Source organism: Mycetomoellerius zeteki, unplaced genomic scaffold (genome assembly GCF_001594055.1).
Source record: "Mycetomoellerius zeteki isolate Tzet28-1 unplaced genomic scaffold, Tzet1.0 scaffold221, whole genome shotgun sequence".
In the NCBI taxonomy this organism is placed as follows: domain Eukaryota; kingdom Metazoa; phylum Arthropoda; class Insecta; order Hymenoptera; family Formicidae; genus Mycetomoellerius; species Mycetomoellerius zeteki.
Window position 1 is genome coordinate 913,698 of NW_017257184.1, and position 27,472 is coordinate 941,169.

Sequence of the window (27,472 nt, forward strand, 5' to 3'; positions counted from 1 at the left end):
ACATTAAACAATCGAAGCGAACGTATTCGCTGAAATTAATTGGATTCTGCAGTATTGATTATAAATTTTTTTAACGAATATAAAATACATTTTTTACACTTCACGCACTAATAACATACGTCCAAACTGATTTGACAGAAATTACATTAAATTATCAGTTTCATATTTTTATTAACATTTTTATTCACATTTCTCATTAGCATTTCTGCGAAACGTGCACATCGAATGGTAAGATTTACTCGTGATTCAATTTGTGAAAATTTTTTCGCGTATTCTTTTTGTCTTTTTTCAAAAAGAATATGCATCCCAATATCCTTATGCGTTGCGAAAGAAGCTCTGCATGCAACAGAATCAACTCCGATATGATTTTCCGACATTTATTTTCAGAAAACACTTCTGTGGTAGTGCAATGTGATAAACGAATTCCTCCGAGATTCATGCGCGGAACTATCATAAAAATATATCGCGAAGACAGAAGGCCGCGCTATATCCTTGACCGAGGCCAATTTTATCACAGCCGAAGAATGCAATTACTATTTTCGCCTTATTGCAGCCATGATCAGTTAGCGCATCTCTCGCCGAGGAGCGAAAGTTGTCTCGTGCATGCGCGAGTATCGGTTTTCGAAGTCGTCTACAGATGGCCGTTCAATTATCGGTTTTCGATAAAATTGCTGTGATACATTACATTGCGCCGTATCTATTATGACTCGACTGCACATCGTTTATTCTAATTTTACAGTCAAGTTACCATATCTTCGTCATTAGTCGCACCACGATGGATGACTTGCCGGTTCGATGTACATCAAATGATCAAGAATCGATAGGAATATAAAAACTGACGGTGTAATTTATGTTTGTGTTATTATTTTCTGCCAGAGTATAGTAATATATTGTATATGATATTCAAAATCTATTGAAATATATATTTTGGTTTAGCAAGCGTTATATTTTATATTTGATACGTTACATTTTATACAAGTTTTATTTCCAATAAATTGGAGGAAGGCAATTATTCATTGCAGTATTTTAACATTAAACGCTATTTAATCAACAAATAATTTTTTAAATACGACATTAAAATAAGAAATTTAAAATCGATCTTACCTACAAATTTCTTTTCACATAAATCTTTTATTTTTTCAAGTTTCTCTTTAAATTTATTTTACTTAGAATTTATCTTAGAACATTTATTAAATTACCGTTAATTTTCTACTTTAGAATTTATCTACAAGAAATGTATAGTCCAGAGTATAAAAAGCAATTCGGAAAAAGACAGAGAAATAAGGAAATAACCAAATGCCAATGTATGTTATCACCCTCGTTTGTTTGGAGGTCTGTAATATGTGTGCCTTCGATATTATAGGTACCGTGATTCATATTATACACTCGCACGGACACACACGCTTTTCCTGAAATCGATCCTGCGGACAAAGGGACAGTCGACGTTACACATGAGTGCGGCGCCATTTCTCGTCACCGTTACCCGCAATTTAACACGCGACTACGATTGCGGCGCGTGACGGCCGTCAATTTTCGTTCGCGGCCGATTTACTGTAGGTATACACGTTACTCTCGGCGTGCGAGGTTTTAAATTCCCACGAACAGCTCAATTTCCGAACTTCCCAGCTTACAATTAGTACAATAATTTCTGAGCTTTATTCAGGCTCTTTTCACACCACGTCTCTCTTTCTATTTTAATTTTTTTTATACATCTCATTTATTTTACAAGAGAAATTTATCGAACACTCTGAATAACCTCGATTTATCTTGATATTGAATGCGACATGATGCGATATTAAATGCAAATGCGCACTGCGAACGGTATAAGTGAATAATCTGTGAATAATTTTTGCTATTACGGTCACATGAAAAACGTATCGCGCATCTGGAAAACAGGTTACATCGTATACGAGCTTCATCGTTAATGCAATTGATTGATTCTATATCGATAGTCGAATCGTAAATGCGAACATGACTGTAAACAAAGGCTCCGTTATAAAGGGCTTCGTTCATTGCCGAATGCGAAGTGCGAATATGAGCCATTGAATTTTCTGTCAACAGAACGGGTGTGCTCTTTATCGCATTGACTGCCTCGGTAGTCTATGTCCGCTTGATATTTCGTTCCATAGTAGGTGACGTTTCTCGCTGGGATTCATTTGAAAGGGCTGTTATCTGGACATAGAAAATTTTTACAGCGTTAAATCTTTCGCTGCCAGAACCTTCAATTCCGGATATATTTTTCATTGTTTATATATATTTGAATTTTTCAGTACGTAAAATAATTCAATATATGTAGATGATCATCAATTAGTGGCGATTGTGGATAGAGTTGCGTGATTGCTCTCTGTGCAAACATTCGGGTTCAAATATACCCAGAACACACATCAAATTTTATTGGATCGCCACCTCTCGGAAGACAATGGGAAACCACCGAGAGTATTTTTGCCATGATTACAAAATATCAAGTCATTCTTTATACAGTACTACATTCGTGTATTATATTCGTATACTTTTCTAAATATGTAAATTAAATAATGTGTATTAATGTAATGTATAAGTTGTTCAAACGTATAAATTGAGAATAATTTTTTATAATACATTTAAAACAATTCCTTATAATCTGTATTTAAACAACGAAATGTTTGTGATTATGTTACACGTCTTAAAAACATGTACACATTATTTGTACACACGTTATTTGTACAAAATTAAAATATATTATACGGTTACATGTTTTAAAATAACACAAATAAGCATGTTGCCTCAAAATTACACACTGAGATAAATATTTTGGTACATATAATTATTTATTTTGTTGATATGTGATTAACAAAAACTTTCTTACTTTTTCATTTAAAAAATTGTGTTGTTCTAATCTCAAAATTTGGTAAATAAATTTTGATTAGAATAATCCAATTTTTAAATAAAAAATAAAGTTTTTGTTAGTCACATATCAACAAAATAAATGCTTATATATACCAAACATTTCTTTCAGTGCACAGGAAAAATATGTTAAATTAACACATTCGGATTTACAGTGAACTTCTGATACAGCCATTGGAATCTGGCGTTAAAAACCGTAGGTTCTAAAAAAAAATATATCAGATATATATATGCAGAATAGGTCACCACGTTTCTGATAAGACACGACAGACTGAAAATATGATCATCGCTCAGGCTTGATTTGAATTGAGACAAATGATTTGATTCCTCAATGTATCAGAACTTGATGTTATTGTTAGTAACACAATATTGATAACGAACATTGAAAGTCCGAGGAACGTACTGCTCTAAACGAATGGTCGTGACGTTACAGTGTGCAGGGGTTTACTTTCCTTCTTTAAGTAAAGTTATCGGTATAGGACGGAGTCGGATCGAATCGCATAGCGTCACGTCGCGCGACTTATGGCGCTTTAGGTGCTAGATGCGTTGACAAAGCGATTTGCCTCTTGTTACCTTTGTCACGTACGCGAGCAAGGCGCTCGCTAAGTTGCTGGAAGGCCGAAGAAAGCTCGGGGAACTAAGAGTACGCACGGGAGTGGCACGAAGAACGAGTTTCCGAGTAGCGCACGGCGTGGCGTTGCCCCCGCTCCCGCTGTTTACCGAGCACGTAACCGACGCCGGTGCCTTTACGACATTCCAAAAATAGTGTAACGGGTGTGACATTCGTATATTTCGCTTGATAGCGCTTGCGGGGAATAGCAATATGCTTGTCGTGAAACACACCCTTAAAATGGCGAGCGCATGCCAAGATACCGCATCGATGGAATCAGTCGCGCATTCTCGTTAATTAAACGTAAATAAAGCGAGAGTGTGTTCATGTGTTGGTGTAAATGTCTTATAAATCTTTATTCTGATGGCGAAGTGTAATATTAATTTTAAAATTCAGACCGAATTAATCACATAATTTAATAAAATTCGTTTATAAAATTTGACTCGAATATCGCTCGATTTTTAATATTTATTATTCATTGTTTATTTGTGATTTTTTCATTGATCATATTTAAAATTTGAATTAATTAAGATGTATAAGTTTTTATATATTGTTATTAAAAGAAAGATAATAAAGTTATACGATAATATGATTCTGATTATATATAAGCCGAAAATGTTATTTTTCATTTTGTATGCGAGAATGATTAATATATATATATATTTAAAAATTGCAATGATATAAATACCTATACTGTTAAAATTATATTTACTGTATATTCTTAATATTTACATACAATGAAGACCATATATCCTGCAAAGTTAATAATTACAAAGTTAATATTTTCTCTTTCACACACAATCGTCTCTCAATTCTTATTCTATTTTTTATATACAATCACCAATTGCAATTTGATCTTCGAAATTCTATTTATCTATAGAAATCTATTCGTAATCGAAAAGAAGCAAATTTCTTGTTTGGAAATCACAGCAACGGAATAGACATTATTTTTCTTGCGAATTGATAACGGCCGTATCAAATTTACATAAGCAAATTGCTATTACGCGTGTTAAACGAGATAGATACGAGCGTCGAATGAGAAAACGTACGCTCATTTATGATAGCAATAATAAACTTCATCGAAGAGGAAGAGGAAGAGCGAAGTAACCCCGCGCAACCCTTTCCTTCTGTACCCAACGAAAATCGAAATGATTTTTAAAGGAAAAACAAAAGCTACGCGCGCCTCATCGGCGTTCTCGCGTAGTAATAACAGCGCTGCTGTCGGGTCGATGGGTGAATCGAGTCACGGGTATCGGAAAACGCTAAATATCGTTCGCGTCCCCGCGGCACTCCGTGTTCCGTGTCATTCATTTTATTTGATATCGAGCGCGAGAGCGGATACAGTCGCGGCAACCGGCGGGCACGGAAAAATCGCAGATGCGTCCGACTCGGTGACGAAATTGCGCTTCGCCATTTTCCTTAATAAATTTGCATGCGTTAATTATTTCGTTCCATCATCAACGAACGAATATCCGTGGCGCTCGATGGTTGCACCCATTTTACGTAACGAGATTCCTTTTTTCGTTTCCTTTCTTTGATTTAGATGCATGATTTAGTTGCATTCGAACTTTTTGAATGAAAATGCAGAGCATATCTCTCGTCAGCTTCGCCTTCGAATAAAGTTAAGTATTTGTGTTGACGTCGAATATTTTTCTATGTATATATAATGTAGATGAGCGATTTTTACATGTAAAGAAATTAAAAATATTAAATGGCTAACACTAAAGCATTGCGATAAATGTAGAAATTCGGCAAAAGCAGAGAGGAATTTGATAGGAACGCGGGATTGAAAATGGAACGAATTCCGTTTGTAGTGATGAATAATGACAACGTCAAGATAATTGTACCAGCGTGAGAATATTCATTGACACATTTCGGCGTTATATTGAAAATACGATATAGAGCTTTTGAGAATTATGCGAATACATGGAAAATTGCTGCGCCGAGCGGCAATTTTACCCGATGATTCGGACGATTATCGATCACGCTTCGGATATAACGGCTCGGAATGAAAATCAAAGATTTTACTCAAGCCAATCCCAATTCTATAATATTTATCATGCCGTCGCGTCGCTTTGATATGCCGTTTTCGATCCAAATCGCAACCAGACAGCGATCGTAATTCCGCAACGATGCGGACGCGTCGGAACGCGCGCGGCGTAAAGAGGAGAGGAAGGGAGCGGTAACGAGCGATTGCGCATACGAAGAAATTACACCGCGAAATTGCACGGAGCGATAAATCCACGCGTATTAATCGTTACGTCGTTACGAAATAGGAAATTAAGCGCGATCGATGGGAATCGTCGGGCGTCGTCGGGGCGAAACGAGACCGAGGCTGAACGTCACCGTAACCACGGCACCGATACATTTTTCAATACCCGTAATTTCTGAAGAGTGCACCCGCCACTACCGCCTCTACCATCGCCGCCACCGCCCCGCCGCCGCCGGCCATCCGCGATATCGTTTTCTATAATTCCCCCCGAACGGTAAATCACCGCGGCATTACCGTTATCGGAAACCCGGGGCCTGATTAATCACGCCCCAGAAAATCCTGTTTTTCCTCGCCGCGAAGTAGAAATTGCCGATGAAATATTCATGCGCGCTTCAAACAGCTGATTTTGCGCAATTTAAATGACGCGTCCGTTAAACGGGGACATATAGACGAAAAGCTCCCGGCGCTCATTTATGCTCGGTTTTTTTCACCCCTCTTTTACCCTCGTTATTTCTATTCGTCTCGTTCAATTGGATTTTGATGCAGCGTCTCTACTGAGTGTATCATTCGTTCCGTTCACTCGTACACGTGCCGGTTAAAATATTCGTCGCTATGAATAGTAATCGGACAGTGCGCCGATATTCCGTGCCGCGTATAAATATATAAGGCATTATACGACGATATTTGTTAACCAAATCTCGTCCGATTCCCGAGTATTTACGCGTCCGGCTATTTTTTTTCCCTCCAAGCTGCATTTTGTGCGAACAGCCAATAAATAACGCCTAACGATATATGTGCGTGCGCGCACGCGTTATAACCTCACGATAGACGATTTCAGGTGGAAATGCAGCAATCTGCAAAGTCTATTACGTCGTTAATCGCGGATGTTATTTTCGTTTCCGTCGTCGACATCGCGTCAGGGCGTTTATTTGCTCGCTCGCGTGCGGCTGAACCTTCGACAGCATATAAATCAATCTCCGCGCGATCGCATAAATCCTTGTGGGGGCACAGCCTATATGCATACACGTATCTCACGTGTTGCGGCATGTTTAATGATCTGTGATCGTATTTTTCAAATATTGCTCATAGGGGAATAGAGAGAGAGAGAGAGCACTCGATGTGTCGGATATTCTTTGCGTTAAAAGCTATCCGAGGTGACCGTTGTTTATACGATGACTGATTCACCTGTAAAAGCACATTTTATGTAACGTCATTCGAAAAATCGAATGGACTTATTTGAAATATGACGTATTTCAAATAAATCAATGTCCATGTATGTCGTTATAAAATTGGCAAACGCAATACTAAAATGTATATAGGTATAAAACGTCGACGGAGCGCAACTAATTGCTCCCAAAATACATCATTTGAAATTGATTTTACCAGTATCAATACATGCATGAGCATTATACGCAAGGGGTGACAGGGATGCCTGTCTTTCCTCAAATTTTGGCAGAGAGAAATAAATTATGAAAATCATTTTTATGACAAAAAAATCTCATTGGTCATCCGTTATTCGAACAAAAGTTTGTTGAAAAGCCTTAAAGACTGGCTTTAATATAAGAATTTTAATAAGTTTAGTAAAAATAAATTTTTGTTTCCTTCCTAACCTTTGACTGAAATCTTGGATATGTCCGCGCATATCTATATGTATATAATTTTTTCTTATTAACAGTTATCTACTAAATATATTACCTGTTTCAAATCAATTTTTTTTATTTTAACAGTTTATTATTAGTTTAATATCTTATGAGTTATACTGGAAAAAGTCTGATTGCATTAATCGGAATTCTGGTGAAAAATGAATAAATCAGAATTTTATAGTTAGACTTACGCTGAAAAGAATTTACTGAATCTTAATACATATTTCTTTAAATGGTATTAACTAAATATTTACTTAAAATAAAAAAATGATAGTTAATCAAATTAATAATTCTTGTATCAAATAAATGTGTATATGTTTACATTTAATAAATATCTACTTAAAACTATTCAAACAAATATTTTTTTTAATTTAATACTTATTTTCAGTGTATTATATTTCTAGCCAAGATAACCAGATGTTCAATCATGATAAAAATTCTGATCGATATGATCAAAGTTTACTGATTCGTTCATTTTTAACCGGATTTTTCTTACTGTACGTTTTTCTCCAAAACATTGCATGGAACGCTTGCGGAATAAATTGGCCATTCCTCGTAAAAGACAGCCGATTTCAAAATCGAAGCTTGTACGAGTATTGGTCCTCTTGTATGTGTCGAACCGGAACCAGCGATTCTTCACTGTCTTCTAAGGCATTCGCTGCAGACCCGGATCGTTATGCGAGATACCGCTGACGGGAAGAAGGGGAAAGGATTATTCCTTTAAATTCAACCGGAGCTATTACATTATATTCAGGATTTACTATCACCTCTTTGTCAGCGTTCAAAATGGGCAAGGTGTGCCCCGCAGGGCCCGGGATTATTTGCGAAGAATGGGAAAGGTGAACCGCGCCAGGAAACTAGTGCGCCACACGGTTGCTCTATTCTCGAATAGAAACTAGTCGGGTTCGCGTTTACAACGGAAGACGCATTCAATCTGACAGATGAAAAAGCTATTGAGCCTTGAACTTTTTTATATAAAGGGTTTCTCTCTTATCCTGCAACTTTATATTCTCGCGAACCAAGTTTATCCAAAGAAAGGATTCTGCATTGACGAGCCGCTTGTGCAAGACGTATAAAGTACGTATTATTACTATATTTTGAAGAAAATATAATTAATTTGATATAGTATGGTATTTTCGATGTAATTGAATAAAATTCATATTATTGAAGTCGAATAAAATTCATATTATTGCTCTTTAATAATGTAAGAACAAATACGATATACTTGTAAACAAATTTTCTTTTTAGTAATGCCTTGAAGGGAAGATTAGTACACTCTAATAGCGCGAATTCGATTGAATGCACCAGTGCGGCACCTGGCACATATTGAAACCGTCGTATACAGAGAGAAAGATTTATTTGAACTCGAAACTCCTATTTGTGTTTATTTCATTTAAATAATTTAACTTTAAATGACAACTATTTTGTTTAATCCCAAAAATTTAGTTTGAATGCAAACAATTACGTTTCTTAATTTAAAGAATCGATTTGATTAGACTATTCCAATGACTACATTTATTAAATTTAAAGAAATCTTTCATACTCTGCAAAAAATGTAGTTGTGCGATTATTGTTTATATTAACATTGTCATGATGTGGATTTAACCATCGGTGTAAATTCACATCATAATGTTGATGTAAACGTCAAAGATCTTAATTATGTACCATAATATTAATACCAACGGTGAGAATTATATAAACACCACATAGTGTTAGGTCTACACTCATATTTAAATGCACAAATCTCTATGTTAAGCTATCATATTTTTAAAGTGCACAAATCGATGTAAAGATGTGCGTTTAATAAAAATATATAAACAGATTAAACTGCGAAATCCTCAACATTTTATTGTGCTGTTTGATAAAATATGTAGATATCAAGCATTTTATTATTCAAGATAAATATTTGCATTCTACTTTTATATTTCATCAATATATAACGGTTTTAATATGTATCAGTGCATATTAGTGCGTCCAATCGAATTCGCTATAAGATGAATTTTATAAAAAGTCTACAAACAATATTCTGTAACAAATTAGGATTACACCGCGAATGCTTGCGGTTTGTGTTTTTCGTAAGACTTGTAGATTTGTTCAACCGCGGCGTACCGGCTGCGGCAGCACGGTCCCGTTTAGGCAGAAGCTGCTGAAGTTTGCTGTCGAACTTGGCGAACGGTCGTCACAAGGGGTATCCGTCGTCTTTGAAGCGTGAAAATTGCACGAATAATAGGACCACGTTGTAAGAAAGAGATGGAGCGACAAGGCACAAACGGTGTCAGTGTCGGCGGGAACGAAGGGGTGGAAGAGGGGGAGGAGGAGGAGGGAAGAAGGAAGAAGGAAGGGCTGTGAACCACAGGGAGATGATGCGGTTGGAGGCCGGAAAAGCGATGGGGGTGAAAAGGAACGACTCGCTTTGCCGTGAAACTTCTGTCGGTCCTCCGCGCGCGATATACTTTCCACGGAGTTTAACCGCATTCGCGCTCGTCGGGAGCAGATTTGTAATTCGCCGGCACACGTCGTCGCCGACCTTTCCGCTAGATGACCTACTTCGCCGGTATTTATTTACGACGTCGTGGGAGAAACTTATAAGCGGCTCCACAGGGACCAGGAATGCGCTTTTTAGTCACTACGGAAACCGCGAACAGGTGCCGGTCGTTGAGAAAAATAAGTCGGGCGACTAGCGCTCTCATTGCCTTTTGACGGTTCTTTCGTGGATCCACTCAACGTTGTGTGAATGACGATTTTATAGGTCGTAGTCGAAAGGCGCTTTTAAAACTTCTTTTCTCGCCTTCTCTCATAGAAAACTTTTCATTTTTTCAACAGTACGTTAAATAAAAGTAAGAGGTTATCGAAAGCTGAAAGTTGATGAAAAATAGATCTTCATTCTTTCATGAAATATATTTCGAGACGATAATTTTTTCTAGTATATTCCGAATTCGTATTGTATCGAATGACCGAAATCGTCATCAAAATGAGGAAGAAATTGCATATCGTATGTGATCTAGTTTTAAACTTTAAGAAGAAAAAAGCACATCAATAAACTGCTATTTTACATTTATTTTTGTTTTATACAAAAAAGTTACAAATATATTGATTTCTTATTCAGATTACAACGAAGTATAAGATAATCATTAAATAAAAAAGAAAAATTACATATATCCTGTTATAAACTAATTTATAATAACATGAAGCATGCCATTATTCCTTTCGAGTCTAATTAACATGCAATCCATAATTCCATTTTCCTTACTTTTATTCGTGAAAAGCTACCATTTTCATTCTTATTATAACAATTTCCATTTCTTCGTACCATGAAAAGCAAAGTAAAGCTCTCGAAAGCGGAAGTCAGCGATGCGTGTTTAAATAATTCGAGAAAGTTGGGTCTACTCGCTTTTATTTTATTATGTATATATCTTGCGGTGTATATATGTCCGTTTTTTTATTTTTATACCGATCAGTCGGACTTGCATCGAAGAAAGATTAATTGTAAAAACTCTTATAATATCTACAATAAGTTTGCAGCAATTGTTCATCACAATTCTCTTCCTCCAATTAGAGACTTTAATCCGATCATGCTTATTCTTCGATAGTTCTCTTTTTTTATTATTAATTAACTTACTTTTGATCCATTTAAAATAATTTCCGCAAATTTTCATTATAATTACTTACTGTTGTGATGATGTAACAGAAATCGCTAAACTCATCTATATCTCTAAAATGCTTGAGTCGATAAATAAAATTTTTTTGTTTTTTGTTACGATATAATTTTACGATATGGCGTTCTTGTCATTTACAAAATTTTTGAACAACATAATGTTATAACAAATGGTGTCAACAACATTAATATTTTATATTCATAATAAATACGAAAGTGGATCGAGACGTGCAAACTATATTTGATGGACATTGCGTTGCGACTATGTAGATTTGAAAGTATTTGAATCAAAAGTGAGCATAGAAAGAATACGAAATGTAAAAACGTCGTCTGAAAAGATTTCGTTTGCACATCCGTTTTTCTTCTGTGCAATGGCATGGTATTTCCTCCAATCTTTACCTTCCTTTATAGCACTTTTATTGAAACTTCGTTGTTATTTCAGACAGTCGGAGATAAATTTCATTTACATTGAAATTTGCATCTTTGAATTTACATTTAGTTATAGCAGCGAATTTAATTGAAAACTATAGTAAGCGAGAGCTACATTTTTGACACCTTTCACATGTTAACTATACAGTCGTGCTGTAAATGAAATTTTACTTCAGCAACGAAGAGCCTTATGTCACGGCGCCAGCAAACTGCTGGTTAACACCGCTTTAACTTTGATATCATATTCAACTTTTTAATGACTCACTTAATAGCGTTATCCATAAGTGTGTGTCGCAAGCGAAACGCGTTTAAACGTTATATCGTAAAATGGTGTAAGTATTGCAACTAAAGCAATTTCAAAGAAATTACTCATATAAATAAGACATTTAAATTGTATATTATAGTTTATAATAGAGATATTATAGCTCCATAATTTAATAAGGGTATTTAAATTTCTTTGTGTTAAGCTACCGCATTTTTTTTCTTAAAGAATCTCCTGATTAGGTGAGATTGGCTAGCTTCTCTGAAATTAATGTACATTTCTTATGCAAAATCGTGATTCCTCCTCAGATCTCCTCTTTTTCCGTTTTTTCTTCTGTGTTTGACTCTTTCTTCGATCTTTCGTCGCTGATAACTTCTTTAAGTTTGCATTTGAAATGACTTCGAGAACTCCAATGCAGAATATCGTCGCGTTTTTACAACGATTTGTTCATTCAGAAAGAACAGAAAATTATCTGCGGTGATATTTTAAACCATTTTTTATCGGCCTTTATCAATTATATTAATTATAAAATATCGTGTGGACAGATCTACAAAAAAGTAAAAGCACAAATCGGTCAATGAAAGATATATATACTTATTTAGTCATCCAAAAAATAATTCAGGTATGATTTTTTAATTATTTTAGATGTTAAAAGATATCATTAACTCTCTTCCTATTATATTATCGTATAGAATTATACAAAAGTATAAAAGCATAAAAGAAGTTATTAACGAATAATGATTTTGTAAATATATGTATATAATTAGAAAGAGATAAGTATACAGAGTTTTAAGATATTCTTCAAATGCCGCATATCAGCAAACGATACCGTTTGTTATATAAAAAAGCGTTGCGAGAGAATCTTGCGGTTCAGTCGATATCACCTACTCGGGGTAGCTATATTGTACATTTCATCAGGGACGAGCTTTTCTTCGAGGAGTAACTATCGGACGGGACTTGACTTGGTTCCATTACGCCCGTAACAACGTGTTCTCGCGACTTCATCTCGTTATTTCCTGGCGCTTTCGTCTCATAGGATCTATGACGAGGATATCGCGCACTGAGCTTGCGCAACGGTCTCGAACAACAGGCAACGATGATGATATTGCTCTCCAATTTGCGACTCGAACTCCTCGAATCTCCTCATCCAGAAAGACACGACAGAAGTTTCCCTCCTTCTCTCTCTCTCCTATGAGGACGATGACGAGATATCTATTAATAGCTGCCCGTCTCTTGACACTGTGTTCTCATCGGCCGAACTTTATAAACGCACGCCGGAAACCTCGTCGCTCACGACGCTAAGACGTTTCGCAAAGTCTTCCGTATTTCGACGTCGAACGATGCGGCGCAGCACAATGTCAGAAGCGGAAGATGCCGTCAGAAATGCCTCGTTCATGGTGGAGGCCTCATTTCCGTGTGCATCGCTCTATCGACGTTTTCGAGCGCAGGAACAGTTGCCCGCGCTTGCACGGGTAAATGACACGCGCGTTGTAACTTCCGGCGACTGCTGGCGTATATACATGAATACTATTCTCTAATAACAATAGTAACATCAAACATTTGATTGTCAACATTTTCCATAATTGTTTAGAGATGTTGCGTATCAAAAATTAATATAATTTAATAAAAAATATGAAAGCTTTTATATTTAAAAACTTCATATTTTTACATTTTGCATCTATTTATTGAAGATATCTCTTTAGAAATCTGAGTGAGTTAAAAATTCAACTACCTGTAAAAAAGCGATGCTGAATTAGAAATTGTAAGCTTTAGTTTTTATTTAACTTTAGAGGATTCATGCTTGTTTATATTTAGATTATTTTAGATAAATAAATCTAAAAGGTAAAAGTTAGCAAAAGACTGTTTCAATGCACATTCCTGATTTGTTTTCGATAATCTTAAAAAATTAAACTCGTAGCATAGAGGAGGTTTCAGAAAAATATCTACACTCTTCGCAAAATATTCGAACGAAGTATATCGCGTTATTTCTCTTTGCGATTAACACAGCTAGAAAATATTCGAGGTATAACAATATCGTATAGTAAACAGTCTGTCATGCATTACTGAAATATCATGTTAAATCTGATGTGCATACTGATCTCTTCAAAGACTCGGTATGTCTTTAAATATCGTTAGACTGTTCGGGTGATGTAAAGCGTCGATTCGGACTGTTTGCAAGTTTCGATTATTTTCACGTCGATGATTTAAACATTTCAATAAATATATTCATGGACATATTTAGGATTTCAGTTGGGGAGGAGGAGGGGAACACATTTATCTTCACATAAAACGTATTATTAAGATTTAAAAAATAGGGGAAAATACTTAGTTGAAATAGAAAATAATAAATATATATTTTCAATGCACCAAAAAATTGAAATAAATCAACAGAAATATTTATTTCAAGAATAAGTTTATAGAAATACTATTTGAAATAGGTATTTTGCATAGTAAATATAAAAAAGGCAAATGATATTACATAATAATATTTAGTATTATATTATATAATATAATAGTATTATATAATAATATTATATTTACTATTTATATATTAATATTTACTTAAAATACGATATTTTTTGATATTTCGATATTTCATGGTTAAACAAAATACTTCAAAAATAGTATTTTTATATTTACTACGCGAAATAATTATTTCAAATAGTATTTTTCATAAGTCCATCCTTTAAATAAATGTTTTTACTGAATTTATTTCAATTTTTCCTCATCTCTGATTAAGATATATACTTGATATTAAAATCAGTCTTCAACTATTTTCAACGAACTTTAGACATGAGCATTTAATTTTTCTCATAAAAATGACTTTTATAATTTAATTATTTCTCCTTGCCAAAATTTAGGGAGGCAAGCGTCGCCCTTTATTTTCTCTTGCGTATATCCATGAATATATTTTTACAATTAGTTTCATCATTTAGATACGTCGTTAAAAAGTAATTGGCAATAACGGGTCAATAACATTTTCGAAAATTTCTCATAGCATGTAGCAAAAAATTAATGATTCCTTCCTTAATGAATTAACGATGTTTTTCGAGCATTGACCTCGCCTACACTGATCGATGCTGCATTGTGTCGCGAGCGACCTGCCGCAACGGCAATTCTATTAGCCACGGGTGGATATACAAAATTTTTTATTCCACCGGTTTACGATGTGCGCGGCCGTATTACCCATCCACTTCGTCCGCGTTACGCTCGACGCCATCCTTTCACCTATTTTCCGTCTTTAACGCGGGCGCTCCTCCTCGCTTTTTCTTCGCCGCGGCGCGGCGAGTCGTTTACCATGGTGCAATTCCCTCTGCGGTGCTAAATGTGTAAGCGATAAAAGTATCTCTGTTGGGAGAGAAACGTGTCGTTTTATGTACCCTCTGCATTTCCTTAAAGTTCGACTAGATATCCGTAAATTCGTAAACGTTTTCAGGGAAGATCTCCCTGTCTGAGGAGAGAAATGTCTTTGCATATCACATTCAATGACATCGGAAAAACTAATTGTTTTAAATCATTCCACGAACGTGTTTTACCGTGTCAAATTGTCGAATTTTAGAGTGCATGATCATTAAAAAAAATTGACGATTAATTATTCCAGCGCAGATAAACAAAATGTCGATTTATTATTCATTTATTGTATTGCCGTATTGAAAATCATAAAATAACAAATTTTATTCGCTAAAAGAGACGAAATAAACAATACGTGGAAAGCGATATATAAACATTTTAAACATGTCGATTTTTTGCCAACTCTGGTTATTTTTTTTCTTTATTATATACTACTATAATTCAGTTTGGCGAAGGATATGCAGATATTGATTTTTGTGTCACATGGAAAATCGAGTGTCGGTGCGATAACAATTACCGCTAAACGACGGACGATGAGCGCTCGAACGGGAATACGAAACACGGTCCTGTGCAGCTACCATCAGTACCTCATTAATAACGTCAATCACTCGTGGCACCGGTGATTTAGCAGGATCACACACACAGATATACGACAAGTCCCTCTTTCCCCCTCGCCCTTAGTGATCAACGGGCTTTCGCGAAAGAGAGAATAATGACGCTCGACGTTGATCTTAAGCCGAGTTCATCCGCTCGCGAAATTGCGATTAACGCGGCGAAGACGCTTTTCTTCGTGTCCCGACCGACCGACTAGCCGATAGCGGCAAAATTAAGCGCGACGCTTATTTATGCGCCCGCAATTGACGGTAACAACCAGAGAGTGTCCGTTATTAAACACCAGCTGGCGAAATTTCCGTCCGGAGTGAACTGCAGGCAGAGCGTGCCCGCGGTGTAATCTTAAGTGGAAAGCAATGCTCTCCCATTACACGGTGGCTTGCGCTTTAATTAATCTTTCACTGCTATCGGAAACTCACAACTAGACCTGAAAGTATCCGCTACCGGTCGTAAATAAATAAAATGGCTTCCGATAGCTGGTGCTGACCAGACGGGACAGCTAGTATGCCTTTCTTACATGCATCAGATCCCAGAAGGGTCGTATCGGAAAAGGAATCTATTAGTTACATATGCACCACCGTAGAGTAGAATAAAAGGGACACGTTCGAAATCCGTGTTCCTTTAAGTCACTTTTATCAATCGCAACTGCTTCCTAAAGCTAAATTTAAGACTATACTTCCTCAATTTATAATTTGGGTCAAAATTGAGTATAAATAGGCATGTTCAAATATTTTATAGCTCCAACGTTTATTCTAAAACTTACAAAGTTCTACTATTCTCGGTGTTCTAAAAAGTTTGGAAAAGAAAGTGGAACAGCATATTGACGTTTCGATTTCACTATAAATTTATACGTACCCGAAAAATTAGCCCCGCTTTATCATTCAGTAATTCGAAGTTCAAAAATTGCACAGCCAGCAGCATCGATCTGGAGTCTCTCTCTTTCCGTAATTTATGACGAGAAGCTCACGTCTGCTCGGCAATTGTACCCTTCTCAGTTTGCTAAAACGGATTCACCGCCACTTGGCATAGGCGACCGGAAACTTGCGCACCGATTATGCAAAACGATCGAAACGTAACGGTAACAATTAGATGGAAGTGCTCGTAGGGTGCTAGTCTAGCTAGCTAGCTCGCGAGCGCTAGTATGAATATCGTATTCGTTTCCTCCCTTTTCTCAAGAAGCTTTGGACACCGCAGGGGGTTGATTTCCGGTCTGGCACTGCATGAATCTACACGCATTCGGCACGGAGTCCGGGTCGCCGTTCTCTTGGCCGGGCTTCAGAAAACTCGCGGAAACCGTAAGCTCCGCTTGGCAAGTGAATCAATCATTCGGTATCTCTCGAATGCTGGGCCTACACGCGCGCGTTCCAAGCGATTTGTTCGCTGCAGAGATTTCTTCCGAGTCTGTGACGTGGCCCGCAGCCAGAATGGACCCTTTCTGATGGCTCCAGCTTGGCACTCGAAAGATATATCCGTTGTTAAAGATTCGGCGAATAATCTTAGCACTTTCAATAACTATTGTTCATTGTTTTTTTATTGCAGACTATATATCGCGCTTGTATGCAGCGTATGTTGTCGCGTTATTATATTTTTATCATTATTTACACAAAAAGAACAGCTGATGTATATAAAAGCTTTAGCTAGATGTAGATCTGAAAATAATTATGTTGGACAATCAAAATAATTATCATTACAGTTTGTCTTGTGATTGACCACAATTCTCTTGCAGAATCTTTTTCATCTGAATCAGGAACACAAGATTATTAAATACTTGATAAAAACTTAACAAATCTTTTCTCAATTATTTTATCGGAACATGAATATGATCGTTTACGAAAAAAATTTTATAAGTTTAAGTTAATTCAAAATTGTTATAAGCAAAAATTATTCAAGCTTTTATTTTTATTCACAATATATTATTTTATTAAATGCTAACGTCTCGATTATTTACTGTATCCGCACATCTCAAGATTCGAGAGGTCCGTTTCCGAATACGCTCGCATTTCGACTATCGATTCCTTGGAACAATATCCATATTGCTGTCGGAGGAATAGTCACGCTATCGGGAATGTTTACCAGCGGAAGCCGTCCAATCAGTGCGAAACCCTCCTCTCCTAACATTCGCCGTAGGTCCACTCGATCATACGAGAGGGTTCGACGATGAGGTCCTTCTCCCGGCATTTTTACGGTCGGATAGCGATGTCGGGACGTGAGTGTTCTACAATTTAATTTACATAGTCCGCGTCCCTTCTGCGTCCGTACCACAGATCGCGTTGCCGGATCGAGTTCTTGTGTGTTAGTAACAACGTTACGCCCACGTAATCATCGGGATCGCGCGCGGCTCGTGGAACGCGCGCGGCCGACGCGTTACCGCGGAATTAATCAGTCTCTATCTATATTAGAAGGCATGCCCTGCGGTCAGATTAGAATCCCGACGGATCCGTTACGTAGACGGACAGCTGTGTCCGTTAATGGAGCCCGATCGGTGATCGTACGCCGGCTATCCATAGGATAGTCTGCACTAATTTGCCACATCGAGCAGGATTTGGTGCATCACGACAGTGAATAATCTTGCAAGAGCTCATCTTGTGAAAGAGCTTTATTGCATGAATAGCTTATCAATTATATGTATATACATATATTCCTGTTAGACATAAATCCGTTTCTCCAAGGTGCTTGAATTATTGGGAACAATCAATATTTTTGCAGCAATTTGATGAATAATTGGTTTTATTATACACATTGTTTCTAAAAATCGTGTTTTCTCGCAAACTCGAGATACGTTATTCATGCAGGATTTAACAAAGTCCAAACGCGCTTCATAATCTATAGATTAAATTTTAATTTAAAAATTTATTGAAGATGTGCGTTATGAATAGAATGATTTGAGTAGAATAACTTGAAGCAATGTCAGGAGATTGTCCCGCTTGAGAATGATTATATAAAAATCATTTTACGCAAGCAAGTCATCGACGATCGTAAGAAATAGTATAGAATTCTTCTGTGTAAAATAAATATCATTGTATTTTTTTCGACGTGTGCAACTGCGGTCGCACTGCATGCAATATCAGAGACAGATATTATAAGGTAGATATCAGCGGGAGACGCCGCGGCAGCCTCGACTTTATAATTTCAGATTTTTATGAGGTTTGTCGTGCACGCTTGACATCTGCGCTCAACAGAGAAAATGCAGGATATTTACTGAGGAAGCAAACACGGACACGGCAGGGAAAATACGGAAATGCAAGGAGTGCTGCAAACAATGTGTTACTTCTCGTACAAAAAACAGAATTGCGCTCCACGTTCGTACTTTTTCTTTTTGCAAGTTTAAAAAAGAACTCTCTCTCTCTTTCTCTTTTTTAGAGTAGCTGTAACTTTTTTTACGAATTTCAAAAAGCGTTTATTTTCATTATATAAGTTTCATATGCCAAAGATATATTACATATTATATAACTTAAAAATTATGTGAATTATTTACTTATTATTATGAACTATTTATTATTACTCTAATCGTATATAGATTATAAAACGTATCATAAATAAAAGATTACGGATTTCGTCGAGGAATACTTTATGTAGCCGTGAGTTGGGAAAATCGTTTCCATGAATTCCCTTAACTTTTAATGCCGGATGGCCGATGCAGTTATTGCTAAAATTTAAGAAAGTTCTTGTATCGACTTTTGCAAGACAAGACATTATCTTCAGCGTTATCGCATGCGCTTCTCGAAACGTAACGGTTATTTACCCTGCGGGATATGGAACCGGGCTTAACTAGGAACAATGCAATTACGTTCGCGCACTGTTTGCGATCGCGAATGAACGAAATTGCGTTAGCTGCTGCGGGATAATATAAAAACAAAAATTGTCGATGCGCGGCGTGGCATGGAGTTTTAAGGCAACAGCAATAAGAGGGAGTGCAGTTTATAACATATCGACGATGCTTAAAAACAAATGGATTCCCGAGAGCCCCGGGAATGTTTACGGTCGCCGATGGTTACCGTTATCGTCGTATCGATCGTAACGATTTCTATTTACCTGCACCTGGCTCAACACGTGAGAGGCGGTCCTTTACGTGCAAGAAGAGTTGCCTCTTGTTTTTCTCGCTTAGTCGATGCTCGCTCTTTGCTGGATTCGCTTTAACTAAGCTTTCCTCCTTTTTTTCGTTCGATGATCGATAATTCTGCGGCTTAGAATAAAAACTGATAAATGACTCGAATCTTATCGCGAATTATCGCAATTGCGTTCGGTTTTGCAACAGGGATAATAAGATAACATTTCTCTTAATCACACACATGAGAGAAAGAATATACGCGGAAAATATTAGGTACTGGAAAAAGTTCGTGCGGTTTTCTTGTTAGCATGGCAATGAACTGAAGTTGGATTTCAGTCAGTAATTTGCAAATGTAATGCATGAAGTTGATATTAGCAGAAATTTACATTTATATCGTTGGTATACCTACCTGATACGCAGTTTCCTCCAATTGTTACAATACTTCGTTGTTTATATAAAATTAAAGACGGATAGCAAAAAGTTAAAAATTCATGCTTTCATGCTCTACGAGTTTAAACTTGGAAATGCAATAGCAAATACAATAAAACGTATTTTTAGTGTGTATAGAAAAGGTTTTATTAGCGAAAGGATAGCACGAAAATGGTTTAAGCGGTTTAAGGAAGGCAATGAATCGCTAGAAGATAAGCCGAGTTCGGAACGTTCATCTGTTATTGAAGATGGCGAGCTGCGTGAATATATGCGTTCAAACCCACGACAAAGAGTGTGCAAATAAAATAAAATTACTTTTCAAAAAAGCGTGTTTGAATTTTTATCTAAAAATCCGCACGAACTTTTTTCGGTAATAATATATGTATAATATCTAATACAATATATCTATTCCTATATATATAATTTATTTAAATGGAAGTTACACGATTAATGACCATATCCATAATCATCACCAAATCGCACTGTTACTTTTTCAAATACTGATTAATTATGACAAATACTGATTATAGCTTCATGTTTGAAAGGTTCATCTAATATTTATCTATATAAAGGTTAGTCAATCCTGTCAATCCAAATTGGCGCGAACATTGCGGCCACCGGAATTAGTACACGCGGATCGTAACGACAATCGGCTCGTAACTGCCACCACGTCGAGAGAGTATTACCGAGAGCTTAGCGCGGGATGACACCGTGAATGGGGGTAAAGGGTAAAGAGGGATCGACGAGAATCGAAGGTAGGAAGAGATACGGAGTAGAGTGGAGATATGCAGAGGGCAGGAACGCGAGCCCCGACCGAGAATCACTCCCCGTTGCCGTCAGAGATGATCGTGCTACGAATTCCACGCGAAAGATAGATTCCCTCGGCGATATATACTTGGCGATACCGAATCCTCCCGTTTGCTCCACGTTTGCTTGCTCTATTTCTCTTCCGCTCGCCTCTCTACGTGCTCCCGGGACGCCTCTGATCTTCGCTGCTTTGTACATACAGCAAGGTCACCTCCGCGTCTACCAACGGAGCGTAGACGTACGTAAAATCCATTTCTACTCCTAGTATTCGCGACGCTCTCTTCTATACGGTGCGACTGCCGTCCGTGGCTGCGGCGACATGCTAAAGCCTCCGAGGACCCTCGAAACTTTTCATCAACGAGTGACGGACGGCGCTCGTTTCTCGGATTTGAATGCGGCGAGATGAGACGGGTTTCGTTGATACGTTCTGGGACCGAATATCCCCGGGCAGCACAAGACAGGTGACTATAATCGGACAAACATAGAATATGACGTATGCGTTACCGCGGCGAAAGACGCGTAATAAAATATCATGGATCTCGCTCCTCTTTCTCTCTCATTCTCAGGTATACTGTGTGTATTTTATTCGTTGCTGCCGCGCGTTCCGATTACGCGCTTTGATCATGTTCAGATTAATTTTCGTTTCGCTTCCATTCGTAGCGGAACACGTGATAGAATTCCCTATTGACCTAATTACAACATTGCGCGAGTATTCGTTGTATTAATTTCTGATCAATCATTTCTGAGTTACATACAACAAAAGTTGGTGAATCGAATATATTATATATATTATTTATGATATTCGATAGATTAAATATTGAATTACAGCATTATATTACATCATGTATATTGATTTATAAATATACACACACACACTTGTGTATGTAAAAAACACACACACATACAAACAGGATGAATCTAGTAACTTAGGCTGGATGAGATAGTTTTTCTTTAAGAAAAAAAGTGATAGAAAAAAATCATCCACTATTTAACATAATCAACTTCATTCTGTGATTGTATTTTTTCGATCAATGCACCGATGCATTTATATTACACTTTATCATTATTTTATGTATAAATGTATTATGGTAAAGTATAATGAGAAGGATTTTTTCTTGTTAGTGCTTTTTAAAAGTAACGTGTATTTTCAGAAAATTTATTTTAGGAAATAACTTGAACAAATTACAACAGCTTATCTTCATATAACTAATTTGGCAATGTTATAAAAGACAAAAATATATTAGAAAATGTTTAAAATGTCATGGTGATATATTTGAGCATTTAACGTAAGTAAAGTAATTTTGTGATATATAAAATATGTAATATATCTAACAAAGTATACTTTTTGAAAAAGTATATAATTTCATTTTTTTTAAATGTAGTTGCAAATAAATCAGTGCATTGTTCGAAAAAAAAATAAGAATAATAAATCATATTAAATAGTGAAGGTTTTCCTCTATCATTTTTGTCTATTTTGTTTTAAAAAAAGCTATTATTCAACCCAGTTACTAGAATTACGATATATATGAGTATATCATTTCACATTAGTTTCATCGTACGAATATAATAAAAATGCGTAAGCTAAAAACTTTTATGCATCCTTGATAAGATCGTAACTGCGCTCGAGAGAGTATTCGCACTCAAAGTATTCCTTGAGAGAAAAATCATTTAGAATTCCAGTCATAACCGAGCCGAGGAGAGAGAGAGAGAGAGAGAGAGAGAGAATAAAATTAACGGTTTGATAACGTAAAGTAGATAACAGCCAAAGAGGAACGCTACTTTACGAAACTTAGTTCATGCAGCGCGTAGAATTTCGCAGCACGAAGTTACAAAGCTTGCCCCTCGTCCGTAACGTTCGACAAATCTAATGCTTTGGGGATTCGAGGCATTGCTTGCTGAAGTTTACCTGCTCCTCTTTCCAAATTATCGGAATTCCCATGGCGGACTCGCATATTTCACCTTTGGTGCGCGATGCGAGAGAATAGCAACGGCGTACGTTGACGGCGCGTATGTAAAGAGAAATTTACCACTTCGTGGCGACGAAAGCCTCGCGCATAGCGGAAAAGGAGTTTATCCGGTGTCACGAGGTGACAAATCCTCTTAACCGCTTTACCGTCTTGCATTGTTGCGAATCGCAAATGCATCAACATTGCGCACAGAAAAGCACTAATCGAGCGAATTTAGTGCTCGATCCCTCTCATTGATGATTATTATAAACAATAAACGCCGTTAATTTTGCTAAATAAGAATGAGGAGACATTTTTCGTAATACATATTGAAAAGAAACTTGCGGTTAACAAGAAACTTATTTTGCTAATAAATTAATATGCATTGAAAAAAGTTGATTGAATTAATCTGAAATATGTGTAATCTGTTTGATGATCAAATATGAATGATCTATAATTTTGATTAAAATAAGCAGACAAATTTAATTACATATATATTCTAGTTACGATAATCAAACACACTTGTTTGCATAAATTTTGAGATGAAAAAAAATTTTTAATTAAAATACTAGATTATTTTATTGTGATAACTAAAAATTTTGTTTAGTTTTATCAATACTTCTTTGATCATACATATGTCACGTTAATCCAACCATGCTCTTTTTTCTCTTGTAGTCGTAGGTAATAATCAAATACTTGGATTATTATACTACATTTGTAATAATCAAACTTTGACTGATTACTTAAATATCCTGATTACTAAAATATTTGATTATAATAACCAGAAATTCTGTTTACTTCCACCAAACTTGTTTAAAACTTATATGTTGTTAATTATAATAATTGATTATTTTTCCGTGGAATAGATATCCATTTTGGAAGCGGCAACTTTGTGTTGAACGATATAATTGTGTCACGGTAACAAGTTTCCTCTAAGCGTGTATCAATTCTATCATAATCAAAGGTTCATCACCTATGTCGTGTTCCCGACTAGATATACGGCGCGGCCGCCGTAAATTCGCTGCATCGTCCTATTCGCAACGTTCCTTTGAGAGGGTCTGACCCATCAACGTATATTTCGCTTGGCCGCCACTTTCACTTTCTGCCATAGCGACGTGCTCAGATACAGATCGTGGTCTGTTGACATCTATTGATCATGACATGAATAATGAATGGATACACCGCCTGAATAATGCATGCATCAACGTCGAACAACATCCACTCGATAGCGGTGTATAACTAGTAGGGTGTACTATTGGGAACGTTGATGAACAGAGGCCACTCGCTATTGGCCAGCACCATGATATCGCTACGTGACTACGCTCGCTACTGCAGGTCGATACATTTTCTTTTGCGTCCAGCACAGCTGAAACTAAACTCATTTTCGTTCTTGTCCTCGAAAGCGATGAACATTTGATTTCTATTGTCGAAATGTCGCTTCCACCTTTTGACTGCTAAATTTTTGCACGACAAATATTTATCGTACATGAAATCAGATTTTAAATAAATTCTCTGAGAAATTCATCTTTGTTATCTTATTGAGCAGTATATGCAATATATGTAAAAAGAACAGAGCTAGCAATTGGTATAATAATTATGACACATAATTATGATGATTGAAATAACTTATTGTGTAAAATAAACTATACTGTTAAATTCATGATGTCAAATTATACCCAATTTAAGTTATTTTTAATCATTTGTAGGTCGCCACTGCTCTTCTATCTAATATATCGTTAATTTGACTAAAACAATGGAGTTAAACAATGGAGTTTAACTCAAGAAAATAATTAAATTTGATTTAAATTTAGTTGTTTACTGAATACATACGTTAATATGGACAATGTTTACTTTGAAACTAATCAAAAATGAATTGATTTGCATTTTGACACACATAAAAGTTAAACATAACAAAATATTATTTTATTGAAGGAATTAGATTACCATTTTGCAATTATTAAGATTCATAATAAATGTAATTTAACATTCATGAAATATATTTCGTGAATGTTAAATTATTATGATAATAAATCAACGATCGTTTAATTGCAAAAATAAAATATGCTACAAACGCGTTCTTTCATTGTAAAGTTTCGGCTCTTCGTAGCTCTGGAGAACTTCAATTTAATAGTTCTTGAGAAATACGAAGAACTTTGGTTGTCAGCTCGTCTTCTGCGGAGTCTACAGCTTCGTGAGGACTTTACACGGCTAGTAAAAGTAGAATTGGAGTCCTGTTACTTGCGTAGAGTATTTATTCCTTCTTGATACTTTTCTAGTGACTTGCATACTTGCACTGTATACTATATAATTAGAGTTCTGAAATTGAGCCAGACCCATCAAAAATAAAATTATTTCATTATCTAGAATATCTCTTTCACAAATAATAAAAAGAAATAAATTAAAACTCATCAATCTCACGTGCCTGCATTCTTTTAGAATAGGGTTTTTTAACCGGCATGCTGCGGCCTGCTACAAAGGGTCATTTTAAAAAAGATGAAAAAGAAGCAAAAAAATTAGAAATAAATAAAACGAGTAATTCACGAAGTAAAAAATATTTTTAAAATTGTGAAAATTATCTAAACTATTGTATATTCTATTTAATCTCATTTTGATCTTATTTTAATCTTTACTGTTTATTTCTGAATGTCGTGTTGACGATTTGATAAATATACCTATTTGATAGAAGACAATGAGCACTGAAGTATGTGCACCTAATGTTGCATCTCGACAAATTTGATTCATTCTTAAAAAAGGTTGAAAAATGCTGATTTAGAATATTGCATACATTAATATATATGTATTTTTATTCCGTTGCTATTATTTCCAATTTTATTTTTAGAAATTATAAAACAATACTTTATGTGTATATATTTATTTTTAGAAAAATTAAATTTTCTTCGTGATATTGTAAAGATACTTGTTAACATGCACGAAAGAACATAACAGAAGCTCGTCTAAAGAAGTGTAAAGGCTAACGTTACAGCTCTAACAAAGGTTCAAAAGAATAGAGTATGTGCTTTAGCCGTTAGGCAAGAGAGAACGTTAATGAAAGAGCCACTGTAGAATTGCCTCGTGGCATGCAAACAAGTTGAGCTGTCGGTCACCCTCAACTACTGCCTTGCTACAGAGGGATTGCGGGACTCGCGGCTGTTGGATGAGAAGGCGAGTCCCGGGAAGAGAGCTCTTAGTTGCGTTAGGTTAGGTAGTTGCAGCTATTTGCGGCTCATCGGAACCATAATTAGTTTTCTCCGTGAAGTCTCGGTCGACCAAACTCGATAGGCAAGCAGTTTTAGGTGAGGGTGACCGAGCGTGCGGAACGGCGCCTCCTCGCTGGATGGAAAGTGTCTTTCGCAACGTTCTTGTCGCGACTTTATCGAATTCCAGAGCCGCGCTAACTCGATCAAGCCTCAGTCTTCAGAATATTTACTTTCCGGTGGGGCGTGGAAGCGTGATAAAGGCGGATAACTAATCCCGTTTGTTGTTTTACCGTAACGGGCGGCTGGAAAATTTATCTGCCCTTTGAATTCGGGCGAATGCAACGTGTCCCCTCTCTCCAGGCTCGAGAGTTTAATATTACAGTCCGTTTATTAAAACGCATATCTGCGCTTTTTGTGTCGGGATTAAGTTTCAAAGAACATCCATGTTGCAAAAAGAGCGTAAACTCTGTGATCGAGGGTTTTATGTAATTGCATTATATAATATAATTAACTATTTAATCGTATATAACTCGACATACTCGACGTACATTATATCCTAATTAATCTCCCTGTCCGTCCAGTTAATCAATCGTGGCCGGGCGTAAAATAGTTACAACAGTACGTGGTATATACCGATAATAGTTGAACCGGTGGTTGAAGCGTGGTTTCTTCTCGAGAGGTCACGCGACGGTTTATCCAGGAATACAGAAAACTGGAACGCGTTGAGAAATGTCGATAATAACAAAAGCGCGATAAGGTGACACGCTATAAAAGGAGCAAGAGAAAACTGACGAAAAATGAAATCACAGTAACTTTCTTTAATGGTGGCCACGTCAGAGAGGCTGACGCCATTATACCTCGTCGTTGTTACAGGTTCCGTGAACGAGGCTGGTGTTTTTGCGTTACGAGGCAGGCAAGAGGGTAGCCGGCGTTCCAGGCGAACTACCACCAGCACGACGAGCACAACGACGACGTCCGGCTCGACGTTTATACCTCTACCTGACGAAGTAGTGCAACCCGCGGCCCTTTTGGCCCCCGAAGAAGAGTCATGGTCTACCAGTTCTTCCACTACGACCAACATTGCTCTATCTTCAGACATGGCCGACACGTCGTCCAATCCGCCACTGGAACTTGTAGTGAAGCCTCATAGTAAAGTCATCTTACCCTGCGAACTGGAAGGAAATTACTCGAGATTATTACTGCCAGGAGCAAGGTAACACACTTGTCCGAATTCAATCAATCTGTCGTGATCATGAATCGTTAAAATAAGATTTCCGAGAGTTAAAATTGAAGTATATTTGAAATATTTTAAATGAAATTTGTCTAAATGAAAAAAAATATCACATTCAAATTTCAAATAAATCGCATAACATAATCGTCTACTTTTC

General features: G+C 36.6%; 1 protein-coding gene across 3 annotated transcripts in view; it reads left to right on the forward strand.

Moving 5' to 3' along the window:
• Positions 1 to 27,472, forward strand: part of tei (irregular chiasm C-roughest protein teiresias) — a 368,837-nt gene that overhangs the window by 191,011 nt on the left and 150,354 nt on the right. For all 3 annotated transcript variants that reach the window (XM_018448499.1, XM_018448497.1, XM_018448498.1), the window contains exon 4: positions 26,958 to 27,297. In XM_018448499.1, the coding sequence (XP_018304001.1) occupies positions 26,958 to 27,297 (340 nt within the window). The remainder of the gene's footprint in view (positions 1 to 26,957; positions 27,298 to 27,472) is intronic.